At 39.6% G+C, this 21,120-nt stretch overlaps 2 protein-coding genes across 2 annotated transcripts; both read left to right on the top strand.

The window, feature by feature from the left end:
- LOC109719201 (serpin-ZXA-like) lies at positions 575-3,059 on the top strand. The gene is made up of 2 exons (XM_020245747.1): positions 575-1,145; positions 2,028-3,059. Exons 1-2 carry the CDS (start codon positions 666-668, stop codon positions 2,835-2,837), a joined length of 1,290 nt encoding a protein of 429 aa, XP_020101336.1. The 5' UTR covers positions 575-665; the 3' UTR covers positions 2,838-3,059.
- LOC109719139 (cytochrome P450 94A1-like) lies at positions 17,283-19,126 on the top strand. The gene has a single exon (XM_020245670.1). It carries the CDS (start codon positions 17,388-17,390, stop codon positions 18,897-18,899), a length of 1,512 nt encoding a protein of 503 aa, XP_020101259.1. The 5' UTR covers positions 17,283-17,387; the 3' UTR covers positions 18,900-19,126.

Here is a 21,120-nt window from a genome sequence, read left to right as displayed (position 1 = left end):
CTCTAACTTTTGTACTTTAATATGTATTATTACAAATAAGATCGATAGTATATTTCTTTATTTGTTAAAAAAAATATAATATTAATTAGAATATTTTTTTTTATCATCACATAATAATTTTTATTATTTTATATTATTATATTAATAGTAATTAAATACTATTTTAACAGAATTGTTTCACAAATAATAAAATTTTAAAAAACTATTTTATAAAAAAATTCAAAAAAGTGGAGATGAGCACGTAGCTCTGGAAATAAACAGAAAAGGTAAAGCTTGGGCGCCCAGTTTTGTCCACCAGAATAAGGATAGAGCTGAAACTATACAACTTGGCGAGATGCAAATTAACCGTCAGATCAGTATTACGTACAATTAGTAATTTTTCCTTTCAAATTTTAAAATAAATTTGTTTCTGAAAAAAAAGAAAAAAATTTTGAAGCAGATATTTGGAAAATGAGAATCGCTGTGATTTCGGCAGGGGAATGATCAACAAAATTACCGGTCCCCTACTTTATATTTTCGCTCTAAAAATAATCAGCCGCGAGTGCGCATTAATTTTTTTTCTTGTGTGTTTTGGACCCCTCTCTCTCTCTTTGAAAGGAGGCAGGTTCTCCGCGTCGCGCTCTTTCGTCTCGTCTCTTTCCTCCTCCCTCCGTCCTCGTGTGCTGATGAGTACGAGACGCTTAGCATCTTCTCCTCCTCCGCCGCCGCTTCCGGAAACGCGCTTCGCCCCGAAGAAGGCGATTCGCGCGATGAGCCTGAGCGAGTTCGTCGCCCACCAAACCGCGTTCGCCCTGCGCCTCGCGCAGCGCGTGGCCGCCGCCGAGTCGAAGAAGGGCGCCAACTTCGCGTTCTCGCCGCTCTCCCTGCACGCGCTCCTCAGCCTCGCCGCGGCGGGGACGCGAGGCCCCGCCCTCGACGAGCTCCTCGCCGTGCTCTGCCCCGGCGCCACCGCTGACGACGTCGCCACCCTCGCCGCCCGCGTCGTCGGCCGCGTCCTAGCCGACGCCTCCGCCGGCGGTGGGCCCCGCGTCTCCTTCGCGAACGGGGTGTGGGTCGACGCCTCCCTCTCCCTCCAGGCCGCGTTCGCGGAGATCGCCGCCTCCGCTTACAAGGCGGAGATCCAATCCGTCGATTTCCAAACCAAGGTTCGAATCCATGCTCTATGATTTTTGTTCCTTTTTTCTTTTTCCTTTTCCTTTTTCTTTTTCTTTTTGTTGTTCGTTTCTCGAGTTATTAGGGTTTCTGTGGGGTTTTAGCTTGAATATGCATGTCTTAGGGGGATCGGATCAACATAAAAGATTATTAGTCTGGCAGGTAGAGGAATGGTGAGAACCATATATGGTGTCTATTTTAACATGCCCCCGCTAACAAGGTCGAATTGAATCTAACTGAATCTAGGTTGAAATTGAAGCAGAAGAAACTAGATTAGAAATGGAAATGGTTCTGATGCTATATCAAATCGCAATCGCAATCGCAGAGACCAATCCAACAGCTTAAGTTCGCAGTGAACAAACCCCTCTGATATTGTGAAGAAGATTCTAAGTTTTTGTTTTTAGTATTCTTGAATTTGAGGCAGCTGAACAGTGGTGAATATGTTTCTCTTCCAGTTTTGTTATATATCTTGCCATAAATTCTCACTTCAGTCCATGCATACTAATCTTTCTGTAACTGAACTTTTTCTTTCTTTCTTTCTTTTTTTTTTTTTTATTTTTATCCTTTTGCCACCCCTCTAGTTATCTATCCTGAATTTGGAATGATAAGGAATTAAGGATTCTGGGTATTGATTAAGCTGGAATTATATTGATTTTTTTGTTAGTCTCGGTTTTGCAAATCAACTTCAATAAATAATACTTATTTAATTTTTTAAAAGACAAAAATATTTCTTCTGCTGCTAATTTTACTTATCAGTAAAATTGTTGGCAGGTAAACCAGTGTTGCAGATTCGGTTTTTCCCCCCTTTTTTCTAAGCCAATCTGAACGCTGCTGTATTTGTTTATTAATATTTTTTTTCTTTCCTATTAATTTAGGCTGATGAAATTACTGATCAAATTAACTCATGGATTAGTTCGGCAACAAATGGTCTTACAAAGAGTATGATTTCCGGTAGAGCTATCAACCAATTCACTAGGGTGGTGCTCGGTAATGCTATTTACTTTAAAGGGGCTTGGGCTGATAGATTCGACGCATCAGGAACGGAAGACGGTGAGTTCCACTTGCTCAACGGAAATTCTGTGCTAGTGCCCTTCATGACGAATCCGGAAATGCAGTTCATGTCTTCATTCGATGACTTCAAAGTGCTCAGGCTTCCGTATAGAAAACGGAATGATAGGAGACAAAGGCTTCCATATAGAAAAGGGAATGATAGGAGACAATTTTCCATGTATATTTTCTTGCCCGACGATCGAGATGGGCTATGGAGTTTAATTGATAAGTTGAGTTCCGATCCCGAGTTCCTAAACCGCCATCTCCCGAAGCGGGAGGTCAAATTGGGAGAGTTGAAGATCCCCAAATTCAAAATATCTTGCGGGTTGGATGCACCTCGAGTTCTAAAAGAGATGGGAGTACATTTGCTCTTCTGTGGGGACGGGGGCCTGACTGAAATAGCCGATTCACCCATCGCCCGAACATTGATTTTGCACAAATCTTTCATCGAAGTTAATGAGGAAGGAACCGAAGCAGCCGCCGCTTCTTTCATGATGCTTGAGGGTTGTTGCAGGGCGCCTCGTCCTCCTCCGGACTTCGTTGCTGATCACCCGTTCTTTTTCTTGATCAGGGAGGACACAACCGAAGCGGTGTTATTCATGGGCCACGTGCTCGATCCCTCTGTGGCCGCGTAAATAATGAATCCGTTCTAAGGCATTTGGTAGTTTCTTCCATCTTTTTTTTTTTCTCCCCTAAATCAACTCTTTCGAGTCCAAAGAAAATGCATGCGGGGCGCCATGAGTGCAACTTTATAGGTGTGTTTTTACAGTCGTTTGTGAGTGGTAAGGAATATTTCTTTTTGGTGCTGCTGAGGTTACTGTTTTGATTGTTATTAGAGCGACGTTTAGTTATCCAAAAGTGGCTGAATTGAAAAAACTCATTTTTTTTTTCTTTTCAATTCGATTATTTAGATAGCTATAGAGTGAAACATGAAAACTATAATTTTATAATTTTGATTCTTTAATTATAGTAAAAAAAGTGAAAATATAAACAAACGACTTATACTCATAATTTAAATTAAAAATTTAAATTTGGAATTTAAAATTTTATTCTTAAAATTTAAATTTAAACTTAAATCGAGTTGAATTTATAATTAAAATTTAAAAACATTTCTTCAAATTTTAATTCATAATTTAAAATTTAAGACCAAATATATCATTTTAGTTAAGCTTTGTAATTTTGGTGACTTTCGAATTTTTTGAGCCGAAGTAAAAAATATAAGATTTAATTATAATTCATTTAATCAGTCCACTTTACATTTTTTGAGCCGAAGTAAAAAATATAAGATTTAATTATAATTCATTTAATCAGTCCACTTTACATTTTTTGAGCCGAAGTAAAAAATATAAGATTTAATTATAATTCACTTAATTAGTCCACTTTTGTAAAGTGACTTTTATATTTATTTTCGCAACGCAAACAATCGATATGAGATCACTTTTTAAAATATTATTTTCGGTGCTTCACTTTTGGCCAACCAAACATACCCTTGGAATCACTATAAAGATATACTCTTTAACCCAAGTACTGACGACTTGGTCTACTGGGCCTATTATGCCTATTGGGTTTTTTTTGCATCAGCCCAATTGAAATGTCATGTTTAACTCACGCGAGGTAGACTTGACGTCTGATATTATTATGGATATTACGCCTTTGTTCTCAGAATTTGTTTTTCTTGTTTACTTCTTGTTGAATTTTCAAGAAAACCCGAGTCTAGAATACAAAAGGTAATTTTATACGCTTATAAAATAATAAATTTACCAAAAAAAAAAAGGAAATTAGAGAAGAAATATTACAATTATAATTTTCAAATGTTTGAGAACAGAAGTGTTAACGTCAAGAGTTAGTTTTTATGTAAGTGTAGTGTTCCAGAAGTTTGAATAGAATTAGCTACAGTATTAGTGACTGGTCGACACATCTGGAGAGTGTCGGACTGAGTTGGAGTTAATTCTGCACGAAATGGATGTAGAAATGGACTCGGCGCACTCAAATAAGCAAAACTGGAGTTTTGCCAGATTCGGGCGTCCAGAACAAGGTTTCGATCGCCCAGAACTTGAGTGCAGAACTGAGCAGAACTGAAAGCCAATTCGGATCCTAGTTTCGGGCGTCCAGAAGTGGGTCCGAAAATTCACTTCGGGAGTATCGTTTGCGCTGACACGTGGCTGGTGGTAGGTGAGGTCCACCGGAGCCGGTTATGGGCGCAGCACACCACGGCGGAGGAACCAATGGGAAGCTTTTGTATAGCCTGGAGATTTCTGGACGCACAGATGTATGTTTTGGGCGCCCGAAAGTGGGGATTTCTGCAGGGGCAGCAGTTTTGTGTTTGGAGTTCTTAGGGCTTATCTTGTCTTTTCACCTCCCTATAAATAGGCTATGTACACCTCCAGTGAACCCTTTTCATCCTTTCTTCACAGTGAAGTTTAGAATTGTATCTAACACCTAGGGGTGGAACTGGGCCCGGGCCTAAACAAGGCCCGGCCTGATGGGCCATATTTGGGCCGGGCTTTGGGTATTAAAAATTTAACTTTGGGTTCGGGCCGGGCTTCAAAATTTAGGCCCGAAAAAATTTTGGGCCTATTTGGGCATGTCCAAGCCCGGCCCGAGCCTGACCCAAAAGCCCGATATATTAATTATTAAAATAAAATATTTAATTATATATATATATATATATAATATTTTTTTATAAAAAGAATAAATTATATATTATATCATATATAGTATATAGTGTTATTAATGGTATATACTTATATATATATATGAGGATATATTATATATTAACAAAATATTTAGTTTCATATTAGGATATAATAAATAGTATTATTCTATATAATTAATTAATTATACATATCTATGAGTAAATATATGGTACATATTATTATACAAATAAAAGTATTTATGTATTATATGATAAATGTATAAAATGGGCCTTCACAAAGCCCGATGGGTATTGGGCATTGGGCTTGGGCTTGGGCCAGGCCTTATACAAAATTGGGTAAAAGCCCGACCCGAAGCCCAACATTTTTTTTTGGGCCGGGCTTGGGCATAGTATTACCCGATCCAAGCCCGGCCCAGTTCCACCCCTACTAACACCTCAAATTGCTTCAATTCCTCCAATTTGTGCACTTTCAACTAGAGGGCTGCAGTTCTAGCAGTTTTCTAGCGGCGACCTTCGGTGTTTCGACTCGTGTACGATGTAGGAAGCTCCATTTACCACGAAACTTGGTTTGTTGGATTCTAGACTTTAAGAAAAATTCATGGAGCCTAAATTAACAGAATTTGGTTAAGGTTAGCTCAGTTATTTTCGCATTCTTCTCTGCTGCTGGAGGTTTGAGCTGAAAATGAGTTTGTTGTGATTTTCTTGGAGCAATTCTTTGAAGGAGCTGGGTTGTGAACCAAAGCTTGATACTCCAGCACAGCCCACTGGTTTTGGGACCTTCCTTCATCTGATTTGAGCTTTGGAAGGTAAAGTTGACATTGGAATTGGATGATATTAGCTTAAGTGCTGAATTTTTAGAGTATTGATAGATTTTTGGTGGATTTTGTGTAGACCTTGGATTTGTTTGGTTGCTGGTTGTGGCAGAGACTGACAGGAATTCCGGCGACTCCTCGCTGCCGTGGATTTAGCGCTTAAGGTGGGTTAATCATTGGATTCTCCTCCTAAGTGTACGCATAGTCAACATGTATATTTTCAGCAATTGTATATCATATTTTTAGCTCGAATTCATTGATTAGTATGTTAAATAAAATTTAAATTTGGAGCATACTGTAGTAAGTTAGATAAATTATACATATTGGACTTGGAATTGACTTAGGAGAAAACTAGCGTTTCTACACTGTCATATGTTAAAACTACCAGATTTAGCTCTAGAAGCCGTAGTTTGTTTGTATCACCGCAGTTTGGGGGTGGTGGATATTCAGAATAGTGTAGAATGTATTTACGCTCGGGCTGAGATGCCGAGCTTATTTTTACAGCAGTGTTTAGACTGTTCCGGACTGTCGGGTGCCGTTGAGGTTGACGGTGGACCTAGATTGCTGTTGTTGCATCAGATTATGCCGAGGGCACGTGAGTTGGTTGTTAGACCAGTTGGACCCTATTTACTTGGATCTTAGCTTGTGAGAGCCTGATTGAGCTCGACAGAGATACGCTTGCATACTTGGTTGGGTAGCGCCCACGAGTGCCACTCCGGAGTCGGACTTTGTGCGTTTGTGTTGGTGTCGTTGTGTCCTGTTTGGACTTGCTCTCCATGGACTGCTTAGTGCGGAGGTAGCTGTATAGCTTCGACAGGCGGGACGGGTGTATTCACAGTTCCTGGGACGGTATGTTTACAGTCCCTAGTGAGATTGGGTGAGAGCTTGTCTTATTCTACAGATAGTAGTGTCGGATCATGATAGTATAGTGGCATGTAGCTGTAGATTGTTTCCGGTTCCCTTACTATCTTTTGAGCATACATCTGTAGACTTGGTGGGTGAACCGATGAGTTGAGGGCGGTACCCACTTAGGACTACTTGTTTTTGCAGTAGTTCTCACGCCCATTTGTTATCCTTCTTTTGTAGAGCCTTCTGTTCCGGCTGCTGCTACTACTGAGACTGATCGTGGCAAAAGCGTTGCGAGTTAGAGCCTTTCCAGCCGAGTCGCAGAGCTAGAGGAGCACCAACTACAAGTAGTTGTAGTTTTTGGTTCTTTACATACGGATGTTGTATCTCGCTGGAGCGAGTATTTTTGTACCCGGATACTATGTATGTATTGAACCACTGTGATTATATATGTTTTATTCCTTTCTAGCAGCTCTATACTACTGGTTGTAGTGTGTTTGATTTCTGGTTCTTGTACAGCTTCGCTTCGTATACAGAAAAAATTTCTATGTATACGGTGGGTCTGTTAGCGTACCCGGGGAAACGAGGAATCCGGGGCGTGACAGTAAGTTTCAACATTGGAGCGTTGCAGGGACTATCCATACATTTTTAGAAAAAGAAATCTATAAAATCTTTCATTTTTATTCCCAAAATGGCCCTGAGGGAATCCATCGCCCTTCAAATTGAGTTTCCCTTTGTTTTAGGCCTGTTTGGTTTTACCGAAAGTGGACTTTAGGCCTGGGTGGGCCTAAGTGAACTGTGGTAAAAGTAGAGTTTAGATAAAAATTACTTCTTTCCAAAGCTGTTTGGTTTTACAGCTATGAAAGTAAAGTTTCTTCAGTTCTATTATTATCTTGGCAGAAGTGAATGACGTTAAAAATATAATTATATACATAAATAACAAATAACTAGATAAATAATAAATTATAATATAATAATAAATAATATTCCTATATAATTAATAAAAGGAATTTGAAACAACTTAACTAAATTTTTTATACGTAAATTATAATAATACAACAATAAAATCATAGAGTAAGAAAAATATTAATACTCAAGAAATCAATTTTTTTTTATATTTTAAATATGCAAACTAAATGAAAGAGATACAAAACTTAATTAATCAATTTTCATCGCATACTAAACATGTAAGCTTCTGTAGTAGCCCACAGTATATCTTGCGAAAGGCCTTGAATTATTGGGGTTGCAGAACTTAACCAAGATTCAATAACCTTCAGCAAACTCCAATGGCCGCCGCGTTGCATCAACCCATTTGGTCATTCGGCAGGCCTTCTTCTTTGGATAGGCCCTGGCGATCTCGCCCTTTTCTGTAGTTTTGAAGTGAATTGGAGGGCCATGGGCTGTGGCCTCACTCGCTGACTGTGTGTCGGGCCGTCAGTTATCTCCTTATCGCCAGCTCGAATGGGCTTAGATTTGTGAACTCACTCAGCTGCAAATTGTAAGAGAATTGAGCCACATTACTATGGTGCACCAAGTTCTTCTAGTAGGAACCCGCAAAGTGTCATAGGTATTCCTTCAATAGGGTGTTCACCCGCTCTATTTGCCCATCCATCTGTGGGTGGACACTGGTGGAGAAGAGCGACTCCGACCCTAAGATCTAAAATATCTTTGTCCAAAACTTGCCCATAAACCTGGATTCACGATCGCTCTTCGGGATTGCTCTTCGGGATTCACGAACTCCGCCAAGAAGTCTTGTCATCTCGCCTGCTTTGGTGATACCTTCTTTTGGGTTTGGAAGTAGCTCGTGGTGCTAATGTTCGTCTGCACCACGAACTTGATCCTGAGAAGGTAGTAATGCCAAGTCCTCAAGAATGCACCACGACGATCATTTCCTTCTCCTAAACAATGCATCGCCGCTCAATGTCATTCAGCTTACGGCTCTTGTAGGTGATGGGTTGCCCATCCTACATGAGAATATCGCCAATGGCAAAGTCCGAAATATCTATATGCACTTTGAATGGACTATTGCAATCAAGAAGTCGTTGTACTGGATCCTCCGTCATTGCCCACTAAAGGTCCTCGAATGCCTCCGCGCACTAAGCAGTCCAATCCCATGCCTAGTTCTTCTTTAGTAGGTCCGCCAACGGAGCCACTTGTGTAGAGTAGCACACGATGAAGCGGCGATAGTAGTTGATGAGTTTGAGAAAGGATTACAGTTCATACACTATCATGAGTGTCCCCCACTCGTAGATTGCCCACACCTTCCGGTGGTCCATGTGGAGTTGCCCCTGGCCCATCTATTGGCCAAGGAAGTGTACCTAATTCTTCATGATGGAGCACTTCTTTTTCTTAATAAAAAGCTGGTTCTCTCGCAATACATGAAAGATGGTCCATAGATGCTCGACATGCTCCTTCAATGTGTTGCTATACACAACGATGACGTTGAGGTGCACACTACCATGAAGTGACCGAGATAAGGGTGGAATAGCTTGTTCATAAGAGTGCAGAAGGTCGTCGGTGCATTTGTCAGGATGAATGGCATGACATGGAACTCTTAGGCCATGTACCTCATCACACATGTGGTCTTCTCTTCATCTACTTCCACAATTCGGACTTGATATACCCTGAGTGGAGATCGAGCTTGGTGAAATACTTCACCCCACCTAGCTGGTCAAAGTCTGCAACCAAAGTGGTAGGGTACTTATTTTTTACTATTACCTTATTGAGTGGCCTCTAATCAAAACAGAGTCATAGTCTTTCGTCGCTCTTCTGTTAGAATAGTATTGGTGCTCCATAGGGTGCCTTTGGCAGTCTTATATAGCTCAATTGAGGAGCTCTTGCAATTGGTTTGCAACTCCTCGAGCTTCAGCTGGACTATTCTATATGGTGTTGTCATTGGTGGCTTGGCTTCTAACTCGAGGTCAATCGCATAGTCCACTTCCCACTTAGGTAGGAGTCACTTGGGTAGTTCCTAAGGCATAACATTTTAGAATTCCCTCAAGACTGCATCAATTTCAATCGAAAAGACCTTCTCAAGGCCCTCATCATTACCTCGCAAATAGCCGCAAGGTAAGTCATCTCGCTATGCCCCATCCCTTTTCGCAATTATAAAATGAAGAGGGTCTAGGTTGCCGCTAGCTCGATTGTAGCACACTGGACCTTTGCAAATTGCGAGATTCGAGTGTTCGATGTGTATTCCGAACTTTTCCACACTTGGTGGAGGGCCGTCGAGGGTATACCGGCCTAAAAGTTCGATCTCGAGAGTTTTGGCAGAGTCCTAAGAGTTTTTACTCTCGGGGACCGGTCCCTGATAAGAGAGACCGGTCCCCCAGTGAACAGTGCTGCGTAGCCGGCGAGGCAACCGGTCCCTGGCAGTTGAGACCGGTCCCCGAGCGCGTCTGCGCGGGGAGAGACCGGTCTCGCGCAGGGAGAGACCGGTTCCCGAACGTTGGATTTTCGGGGGCAGGCTGAGAGACCGGTCCCAGGTCGGGGAGACCGGTCCCTCTGGGCGAAAACTGCCNATTCGTGATCCAGCTCATGTTTTGGGAACTATACCAGTGGAGCTGCGCGAGGATCTGAGCTTCGAGGAGCAACCCGTGAAGATTTTGGCTCGCGAGGTGAAGAAGCTGCGGAATCGGGATATTCCGTATGTAAAGGTTCTTTGGAGCAACCACGCGGAGCGGGAGGCCACGTGGGAGCTAGAGATTGCGCTGCAGGAGCGCTATCCCCATCTTTTTCAGATGGAGTCTTGAGGTATGCTTTTGCTTTCGAGTTTCGCGGACGAAAATCCTTTTTAGGAGGGGTGAATGTAGCGCACTGGACCATTGCAAATTGCGAGGTTTGAGTGTTCGATTTATATTCCGAACTTTTCCACACTTGGTGGAGGGCCGTCGATGGTATCCCGGCCTAAAAGTTCGATCTCGAGAGTTTTGGCAGAGTCCTGAGAGTTTTTACTCTTGGGGACCGGTCCCTGATAGGAGAGACCGGTCCCCCAGTGAACAGTGCTGCGTAGCCGGCGAGGCAACAGGTCGCTGGCAGTCGAGACCCGTCCCCGAGCGCGTCTGCGCGGGGAGAGACCGGTCCCGCACATGGAGAGACTGGTTCCCGAACGTTGGATTTTCGGGGGCAGGCTGAGAGACCGGTCCCACGTCGGGGAGACCGGTCCCTCTAGGCGAAAACTGCCCAGACCGGGCTGATGTAAATTTGAGTTTTTGAGGGGCCTTGCTGGATTTTGTTACCTTAGAGGATATAGGCAGCCTCTCCTCCCCTCTCACTCTTATTTTCTCTCCCTCACACTCTTCCTACACTTCTAGAGAGAGAAAGGAAAGGAGAAGAAGGAGAAGGAGAGGAGAGGAGCTTGCTTGGAGGCCTTGGAGCACCATTTTCTTCCTCATTTCTCACCTTTGGAGGCTTGGAGCTTACTTTTGGAGCTTTGTGGTAGATCAAACTTCAACCCTACTTGGTTTTGAGCTTGGATTGGAGCTTCTCTTGTGGTTGGTAGCTTGTAATCCCCATTTGATACATGTTTTCCTAGGTTTTACTAGATGAAACCCTAGATTTTGGGATTTAGGGTTTATTTTTGGGGTTTTTGGATTTGAGGCTTCTTGATCTCATTTGAATGGTTTGGAACCTTTATATGAGTTAGATTGGAAGACCCCTACCTTCCATTTGAAGATTAAGAGAGGGTTTTTCACTTGAGGTGAGTTTTTCCCAACCCTAGCTTGAGAAGCTTAATGATTGAGCTATTTGCTCTTCGTTTCGTTTGGGTGAGCCTATTTTTGATGTTTCTAGGGTACTAGGAAGCTTGTGGATACCTTCGTTCGGCGAAACGAAGAAGTCGATTTTGGTGGGTTTGGCTTCGTGAAAATGTGGCGAAATGGCCCCTATGCTCTTTCTACTTGTTGTAAAATATTTTTTAAATTCATTTCTATGCTAAATGAAATTTATATGAATTTTAGAGCACTTAAAATGCATGTCTTGTGTATTATGAAAATTTCACTATATAGTAGGGCTATATGAGTAGAATGCATGCATATGGGAAAAGTGTTTATTTGCAAGTGAAAAATACATCACTTATGAGGATTATGAGTTGGAATATGTACTTTGGAACATAGTTGCCATGCTCTGACATAGAGAACAAGAGTGTCATAAAGGGGCACTTGAAACTAGTAAACTATGAAACTGCAACATAGAGACATATTGATAGGCCACTACTTATCCGCCACATTCCATGTTAGAGACATGATGACATAGGGATAGGCCATTGGGGTACTTGACACATTCCATGTTACTAGACATGAGGACTTGGTACTTGCGACAGATCGTTTGACTACTTGCCATTGTGCTCATTCGCACATGCTTGTGAGGGTCGCTCCCTACAAGCCGGCAGTCCGGAGATAGCCATCGCGATTCATATTCGCCGTGCGGGATTGGGCGCCGAAGTGGATTGCCGTGGGACAGGCTCATTCCTAGGGTGGGGATGATGACTACCACGGGGCCATTAGGCTCGGCACCGGCCAGACAGCCAACGGGTGGGTCTCAGGGCCATAGACAGCCTTCGGGTGGGTCTCTTCAGATTTGACTTTGAGTATTCACTATGACATGTGGACAGATGATGACTTAGTGTACTACTTGGACATTGACTAGAATAGTAAACAACGGAACTTTACTATTTCGCATTGTGAACATTATGATAGTTGGAGACTTTTACTTCATGCATAATTGCTTCATACTTATGCTAATTACGCTAAGTAGAGATATCATGTGGTAGTAGGTTACATTATTTTTACTTACCTTTCGCTTTTCTATTGTTACTCTCACTGACATCTTTTGTAGCTTTGGGCCTTGTAGTGCATTCACTGAAGTCAGTAATTGCCTACTGGGAACTATTTTTAATAGTTCTCACTCCCCTGTTTTATGGTTTCCTTTTCAGAGCCTTCGGCACCGGCGGAGGCACGGGATCGCGGTAAGGGGATTGCTTAGCTAGCTAGCGAGGAGCGGTTCTTTGCCTAGGTGGTTTACTCCTTCTTTTTGTAGTTGAGAGTGTGAGAGGTTTTGTATCCATGTATAGAGACCACCTATGTATCTACCTATAGCACTTGTATCTGAGATTTCCTTATAACACTTTATGTTTTATGTAGTGGATTTATAGCTTTATCCTTATCCCTTGTTGTAGCATTTAGACATTTATTATGCTCTGATACTCCTAGATGTCTTTTATTATTGCTTTTATTATTGTTGTTTTTAGACGTCTTATATGTTTTAGACGTATGGTGGGTCTGGGCACGCGCCGGGTGGGCTTCCGCTGGGTCCCGGGGCGTGACATCGATGCGGCTAGCCGGAACCATGCAAGGGGCTGTCTCCTCCATGATGCTTAACTCCAAGGTATGGCATCGGCATTGCCTTCGGCAAAGCTAGGAAGTTGCCTAGTTGTCATTTTGTTCACAACAATCTCCCCCACCTTTGGCCTTGCCCATCTTAGGTGGTTTTCCATGAGTATGATCTTCCTTCCCATACTCAAGTAGCTTCTCCGCTAAGGCAATAGTGAAGCTCACATCGTTAACATCATGTCCTACGAGCTCCTTGTTCGCTTATGGTTGGAACCCATCAAAAAAGAAGAATAGTTGATCCTCTTCGGCCATATTGGTGGTAGCTAGCATCAATTTAGAGTACTCCTTGACATACTTGTTGAGTGTCCTAATATGCTTGTGCTATCGAAGTTGCCTCTTCACAAGATCTAGTTAAAACTGTGCCTTGAGCTCGTGCAAAAAGTCCTCCTTAGCTCGCATTGGCCCTTTTCAGCCTCTGTCGCCTGCCGACGCCACCATAGAATTATTCACTGTTGGTGAGGTACATGGAAGCGGTTTAGACTTTCCCTTCCTTGTTCTCTAATCATAATGCCTTGAGGTAGTGCTCTATGTGCTATAAGAAGTTATCAATTTCTTCTCATCTTGCGTGCCCTTGAAACACCAGAGTTTAGGGATATGGACCTTTGGTATGTACCCCTTCTATGCCTCAACACCGCGAGCCACATCCTTTTTGAGGCTTGTCATCCATATCTTGAGGCCCTCGGCTGCATCGACCCTAGCGACAAGGTCGTCCACCAGCACCTTTCGCTTATTCTGGTGGTGAGTGAGGTCATCCTGAAACTGCTCGAGTGATCAGCGAAAGGTCATCATGGTAGCTGTAGCGAGGTCCTTCGTGGTATGAAGCCCATACTTCCATCATCTCTAAGGCCCCGTTTGGATACCTCTAAAAACGTAGCATAGTTAAACTATGCTACGCCGGTAGGAAAATAATCCTATGAAGCGTTTGGAAGAAAAAAAAAATGACGTAATTTTTGGAGCATAGTTATACTATACTCCAAAAAATGGAGTAAACTTACAATCCACTTTAACCAAAGGAAAAAAAATTCCACTATTTTGGGCTCCCAAAGATGTATCAATTTTTAAATTTTAAATTTCAACATAAAATTTTAGATTTCAAATTTTAAAATTTTAAAATTCAAATTTAATTTTGATTTTAAATTTTAAATTTTAAATTTCAAATTTCAAAATTCAAAAACTTCAAATTTTAAATTTCAAATTTCAAATTTCAAAAACTTCAAATTTCAAGTTTCAAATTTCAAATTTCAATTTTCAATTTTCAATTTTCAATTTTCAAATTTCAAAAAGTTAAAATTTCAATTTTCAATTTTCAATTTTCAAATTTCAAATTTCAACTTTCAACTTTCAACTTTCAACTTTCAAATTTCAAATTTCAAATTTCAAATTTCAAAAAGTTCAAATTTCAAATTTCAAATTAATTTTTAATTTTCAATCTTCAAAATTTAAATTTAAACTTAACTTTAAAATTTTAAATTTATAAATATGTAAATTTATAAATTATTAAATTTGAAATTTAAAATTTTAATTATAGATTTTTTAAATTTCAAAATTTAAAGTTTAAATGGTATACTTTAAGTTTTTAATTTTAAAGTTTCAAATTTCAAAATTGAAATTTCAAATTCCAAATTTCAAATTTCAAATTTAAAACATAAAATCTAATTTACTTTTTTAATTTTAAATTTTAAATTTTAATTTTATATTTTGAATTTTGAATTTTAATTTTTACAATTTTATTTTTAAATTTTGAATTTTGAATTTTGAATTTTAAAATTTTAGAAATTTAGTTATTATAAATACTGTGGAATTGTATGATATATATCCAAACAGCTTAAAAATGAAGCTGTGGAAATTTTTTGTAGTTACAGGATTCCGTATTTCGTTTAGACCAAAACCATAGAATAAAAATTCCATGGAGTTTTTTAACTATGCATCCAAACAGGGCCTAAGTGTTGGGATAGAATAGAATATCGCTTTTCCACTCTCGCAACAATATCCTTCATCAAGCCTATGTGGTCCTTGAGTGAAACGAACTCCCTCGCATGGGTCTATGGCTTTTTTCCTCTTGCCTCGCTTGGGCCGCTTGGGCTAAGGGACGATGTCAACGATGGCAGCATTTGATGACGACATGGTTCCTATTTCTCGAACCCACCCTGATACCAATTATTATGGACTTAGGCAAAATTGCTTATCAAGTTTGTACGGTGCTCACCTTCCTTCGCCTCTCTAGTTGCTATTCCGGACCTATTCGTTCTACGACTCAGTACAAGATAAAGAGTTTGGAGGAAGATAGATGTATATTGGTATGTAAAAGCAAGAAAACTAAATACATACCCATACCCAAGATCCTAAACAGAATAAAATATAACTCACAGAGCACCATAGAGAAGAAATTCTTAATCAATCTGCGAAAGTGAAAAATTTAGCTGTAATCTAAACGTTACCAATTGAACTTGAGTAATTTGGTTTCCCCTTCTTTTTCAGGCACTCTTCCGTTTGGTGTGAAATAGATGGTAATTATTCATCAGAATGCATATGAAAAGATGGCAGGACCAGTACCCTCTTTATATAGAGTTCAGATTGACTTTTCATCAAAGTCTTATTAGGATTCTACTTAACTTAAATAGATGGGAAAGAGATTAAATATACTATATCAAGTAGTTCTATATTTACTAAGAATGACCTTTATTTATTGTAAATCCATATTTGAACATGATTAATTGGGCCATATTTATAGAAATCCTAACGATCTCTCACTTCACTTATATTAATCATATTTCATGAACGGATTTTTTATATTCCAAACTTTATTGTGTATTATTGAAAACTTTATGGTCATTATCACATATTAATTGTATATGTATTTGAGGCATAGTAGTTATAACACTTTCTCTTGCATAGTTATTCCAGTTATCGTTATTATCTACTAATGCCTCTTTTGAACCAAGTGAGTGTAGAGTATTACTTTTGGCAGTTGCACCCAATAAAAATTTATTTAAAGTTTTCATCGCGTTGTTATTTACACCTTTTCATAGCTTTCTTTTGCCGGCGCAGCATGGGATGACGGCAAAGACCATCGTGAGCTAAATAGATCATGGTTAGCTGGTCTAGAAAAAAGTGCCCTTTTTGTATAAACAAAATAATATAATATTTCGGGAAGTCAAGCATTGTAAACTTTTAGTTCAGTTTAGTAGCTTCATACTCTGATAGTTTATATATCTATATCATGTGTGTTATACAGATTGGCTTATGTTTTCGCTTTGTGCAGGTAGAAAAAAAATTTACCTGTCCAGCGGGTCTGTTGCATATATATTCCTAGTGGTCTAAATTGACGGGACTTGGGGCGTGACAATTTAGAAGAAATTCAAATATTTAACATTCAAAAATCGAAAATAAAAAAAAATAGAATTATGTTCTAGAAAGTAGCTAAAACTATTAAATTTGATGGATTCATAGCTAAATATATCATATTAAAGTTATTTGATAAAAAAAATTCAATTAAAAAAATTCAAAATAGAAAAAAAAAAAAACAAAATATTATGTTGAGGGACTAATTTCACGGTGGACAATAGGCGAAGGGGTCTTCATTCATTATTTAACCATTTCTTTTTATTTATTTTTTCAGCTTCTGATTTCTGTTCCTACTTTGCTATTTTTTGTAGTGCAATTAATGTTCAATGTTGAAGGGTGATGGCTGCGGAGAATCGGAGATGGGGCCACGAGTTGGACACATGTACTTGGTGCCCAAGTAAGCATTTTCCTTGGTGCCCAAGGATTTTCCTTGCTGCCCAAGGTGGTTACAAATTAATTTTTTTAAGTTGTAGCGGAGGCCTACACAAGTTTTCTTAGCCTTCTTTTTCTATGATTAATAAATCCTGATTGAATTACCTACCGTCCGTCTTTAGTGTAAGGGGTAAAGAGCTTGATAGCTGATATCCACGAAAATCAACCTCCATCTAGATTAAATACGCTCCTAGTTATTAATTAGCAATATTTCATTATTATTATTATTATTTATAAATTAATTAATAAAAAATTTTAATTTTGAACAACACAATTCATGTTGAAATAAATAAGAATAACTTATTTTCGAACCAAACCATAATAGAATAATAAAAAAAAAACATACCGTAAACTCCTTTCCCACCCAACCGCTATCTAATCTAAAGGATTAATGGTCAATTAAATCAACCTAATCTAAAATATAAAATATATCTAATTACACAGCTATCTAAACCAAACTATAGGTGGGCTGTAAATTCCACAACATACACTTGAGAAGGAAACGAAAACAAAGAAAAAGAAAGAGAAAGACAAGACAAGGGCTCAACCATAAGGGGACCAATTCAAAATTGCCTGTTGTTGGGGTCCTAAATAAAAAATAAAATAAAAAAGCTAGCCGATGAAACGCATTATATAAACCATGTATTATTCTTCGTTTTCCTACCAAGTGTTTGTTCGCTAGCTGAATGCAGTGAGATAGTAGATATGGAGCTCTTCACTCTCCAACTGCTAGTTCTTCTCTTCCTTCTCCCCTTCTTCCTCTACATCTTCTTCCGTCAAGACCAACCACGAAAACCCACCGCCTACGGCCTAAAACCCTACCCAATTCTCGGCTACCTCCCGCAGTTCATCAAGAACCGCCACCGGTTCCTCGAATGGACGACCGAAATCCTCCTCGCAAGCCCGACGCGCACGATGGTCTTCCGAAGCCTCGGGCAGGCCAGCGGCGTCATCACCGCCAACCCCGCAAATGTGGAGCACATGCTGAAAATCAACTTCAAAAACTACCCGAAGGGCGAGCGCTCGCTCGCCTTGTTCGAAGACTTTTTTGGCCGTGGAATCTTTAACTCTGATGGGGAGCATTGGAAGCAGCAGAGAAAAGTGGCGAGCCACGAATTCAATACGAAATCCCTCCGTAACTTCGTGGTGGATGCAGTGCAATTTGAGATACAGCACAGATTGTTGCCGTTGTTGAACAAAGCGGAAGAAAGAGAAGAGATCGTCGAGATGCAGGACGTTCTCGAACGTTTTGGTTTCGATAACATCTGCAAGGTGGCCTTCGATGCTGATCCCGCTTCCCTCACTGAAGAAGGCTTTGCTGGCACGAGCTCTGACTTCATGCGGGCTTTCGGAGAAACGCAGTACCTCATCGGATGGCGGCTCTTGGATGCACTGAATGTGACATGGAGGATCAAGAAGCTACTCAATATCGGATCGGAGCAGCGCATAAAAGAAGGGATCTCGATCGTCCACAACTATGCTCTTGACATTATTCGGTCACGAAAGGAGAGGCCTTTGGATCGGAAGAGCGATCTCCTGTCCCGATTTGCATCGTATGAAGACCACTCAGAAGAGCTCCTTCGCGATAACGTGATAAATTTCCTTGTTGCTGGCCGCGAGACTACTTCGTCGGCACTGACATGGTTCTTCTGGATTGTATCTACGAGACCCGATGTTGAAAAAAAGATTGTAGAAGAGATTAGAACAGTCCGAGAAATGAATTCGAATTCGAGCGAGATGTTCAGCTTTGACGAGCTACGAGAGATGCACTACTTGCATGCTGCGATATCGGAGACGATGAGATTATACCCTCCTGTGCCTATTGATAGGCAATCATGCAAAAAGGACGATACGCTGCCGGACGGAACGTTCGTGGGGAAAGGATGGTTTGTAACATACAATGCTTATGCTATGGGAAGATCGAAGGAAATATGGGGGGAGAATTGCGAAGAGTACAAGCCGGAGAGGTGGTTGGAAAATGGGGTTTTCCGGCCAGAGAACCCGTTCCGTTACCCGGTGTTTCATGCCGGACCGAGAATGTGCTTGGGGAAGGAGATGGCTTATATACAGATGAAGTCCATTGCGGCTTGTTTGCTTGAAAGGTTTCAGCTTAGTGTTGTGGGAAAGAAGAGCGCTCCTGAGCATGAATTCTCACTGTCGCTCAAAATGAAAGGAGGCTTACCAACTCAGATTGGAAAGAGAGAGGAAAAATATTAATTAGGATCTGCGTACTAATCAATTAAGGTTGTGATGTCTATGTTGTTTATGTAAGGTACGGAGTACTGTTTATTTCCATAAAGTGCTAAGGTTTCAAGAATTGCAGTTTTGTAACTCTTGTTTGTTCTAAATTTTTGAGTTTTTATTTCACTAGAATAATGTAATACTTAGATAAGGCTTAGTAACGGTGTGTTATTTGAGAATAAATAATAGATTAATTGCATGTCTTTTTCGCACTTTCTGTGTGATTAAAATAGAAAAAAAAAAATACCAAACAGGTGTTGAGGCGCTTAAGATCAGTGGGAGCATACGTGGCCCATTTAGTCGCACTGTATGGTGCGGTATTAGTTTTAGGTGAAATGCTATTCGAGTATCTCATAATGGATTCGCTCTATAGCAATAGCAGTGATAGCCGTGGTTCGACAGATTTTTTTTTTTTTTTTTTTTTTTTTTGAGATAGATAGCACACTATCCGTTTCATTTGTTATATTTAGAAATAAATTTAGCTAGAAATATGAATCAACTAAGATTCGAACTTGGTTCTCAAATACCAACCATCAAGTCCTTTGCCACTTGCTCTAGAAGTACAGTTGGTGGTTCCACAGATCTTGGTATGTTGGGAACAATACATAATTAGATAATTTGTAAGCTTACATATTAAAAATCATAATTAATAGATACAAACTTAATTCTCAAAACAAAAAATTAGAATACAAAAATAAGTATGCCTTTAATTCTTTTTTCCTTTGGAAAAATGTACTAATTAGAGGTAATGGAATAATGGTAGATATGGTGCAAATTTGGTTCGACTTTTGTTTCTTTTTATTACTACTTACCACATTAGTATATATCCTTGATTCCTTAATCCAACGGCACTACAATAGAATTAAATTATAGGAACATATGTTTGAAACAATTTTGGGTAAATGTCTCATTTATGACAAAACTTTTAAAAAAAAATTTACTAAGGCCTAAATATAAAGTCCAATCCAACCAAAATAAAAGCTTACTCTATTCAACTCACCTCACCCAGCCCATTCGGCCCGATTACAAACAAAAAAGGAAAAATTGATCACCATATCTCCTTCTCCCCTCACTCAATCTACTGAAACCCTAGACGAAGAGCTCTTCGGTCTCCTCCTCCTCCGCTACCGCAGCCAACGAGGTAGAGGCTCGGCGGTTGCTAAATACTTAAATAAGTGTTGGTAAATTAGCAGTACTCTTTTTAGGTTATACCGACACTCTTAAACTGCCACTATATACCTAGCGACCCCACATATAATAACTGTTTGAGGTAAAATAATACTTGTCATACATATATATATATATATAGGTTGAAACAATCCTAATCCTAATAAAAAAATAATTAGATTCGAGTTCATACAATCCTAATAGGTCTCGTATTAATCATTAATTTTCTCGGGTCAATAATTATAATATACAATAAGCCCATTTAAAAATGTGAGTAGGTGGGCCTTTACGAAAGCCCAAACAAATAAAAAAAAAATGTGAGTGGGTGAGCCATTACGAAAGCCCAAACAAATAAATAAAAAAAAAAAAATAAATAAAAAAAAAAAGTGAGGGTGGGCCTTTATTTCAGCTCATTATCATTTGAACCCAATAAATTAAGGTGGGTCTGATCAACGACGGCCCACACCCACACCTTATAAAGTTTCTAGTCGAAATCCGATTTCAAATAATAATCCATTCAAAATTCGAATTTCGAATTTTGAATTCCCAAAATACCATCTAATAATCCATTCAAAATTCGAATTTTGAATTTTGAACCCCCAACAAATTACCAAAATATCCTCCAATAATCCATTCAAAATTCGAATTTGAAATTCCCAAAATATCATCCAACAACACATTCGAAATTCGATTCGAATTTCGAATTCTCAACCAATTCCCAAAACATCCTCCAACAACCCATTCGAAATTCGATTTCGAATTTCGAATTCTCAACCAATTCTCAAAACATCATCCAACAACCCATTCAAAATTCGATTTCGAATTTCGAATTTTCAGCCATTTCCCAAAACATCATCCAACAACCTATTCGAAATTCGATTTCGAATTTCGAATTCCCAACCAAATTCCCAAAATATCATTCAACAACCCATTCAAAATTCGATTTCGAATTTTGAATTCCCTAACCAACTCCCAAAATATCTTCCAACTATCCAACAACTCATTCGATTTCGAATTCGAATTTTGAACT

This window comes from Ananas comosus, linkage group 13 (assembly GCF_001540865.1).
Source record: "Ananas comosus cultivar F153 linkage group 13, ASM154086v1, whole genome shotgun sequence".
Classification (NCBI taxonomy): Eukaryota; Viridiplantae; Streptophyta; class Magnoliopsida; order Poales; family Bromeliaceae; genus Ananas; species Ananas comosus.
The sequence above is the reverse complement of the archived record's forward strand: the minus strand, read 5'-3'. Positions and strand labels throughout refer to the sequence as shown.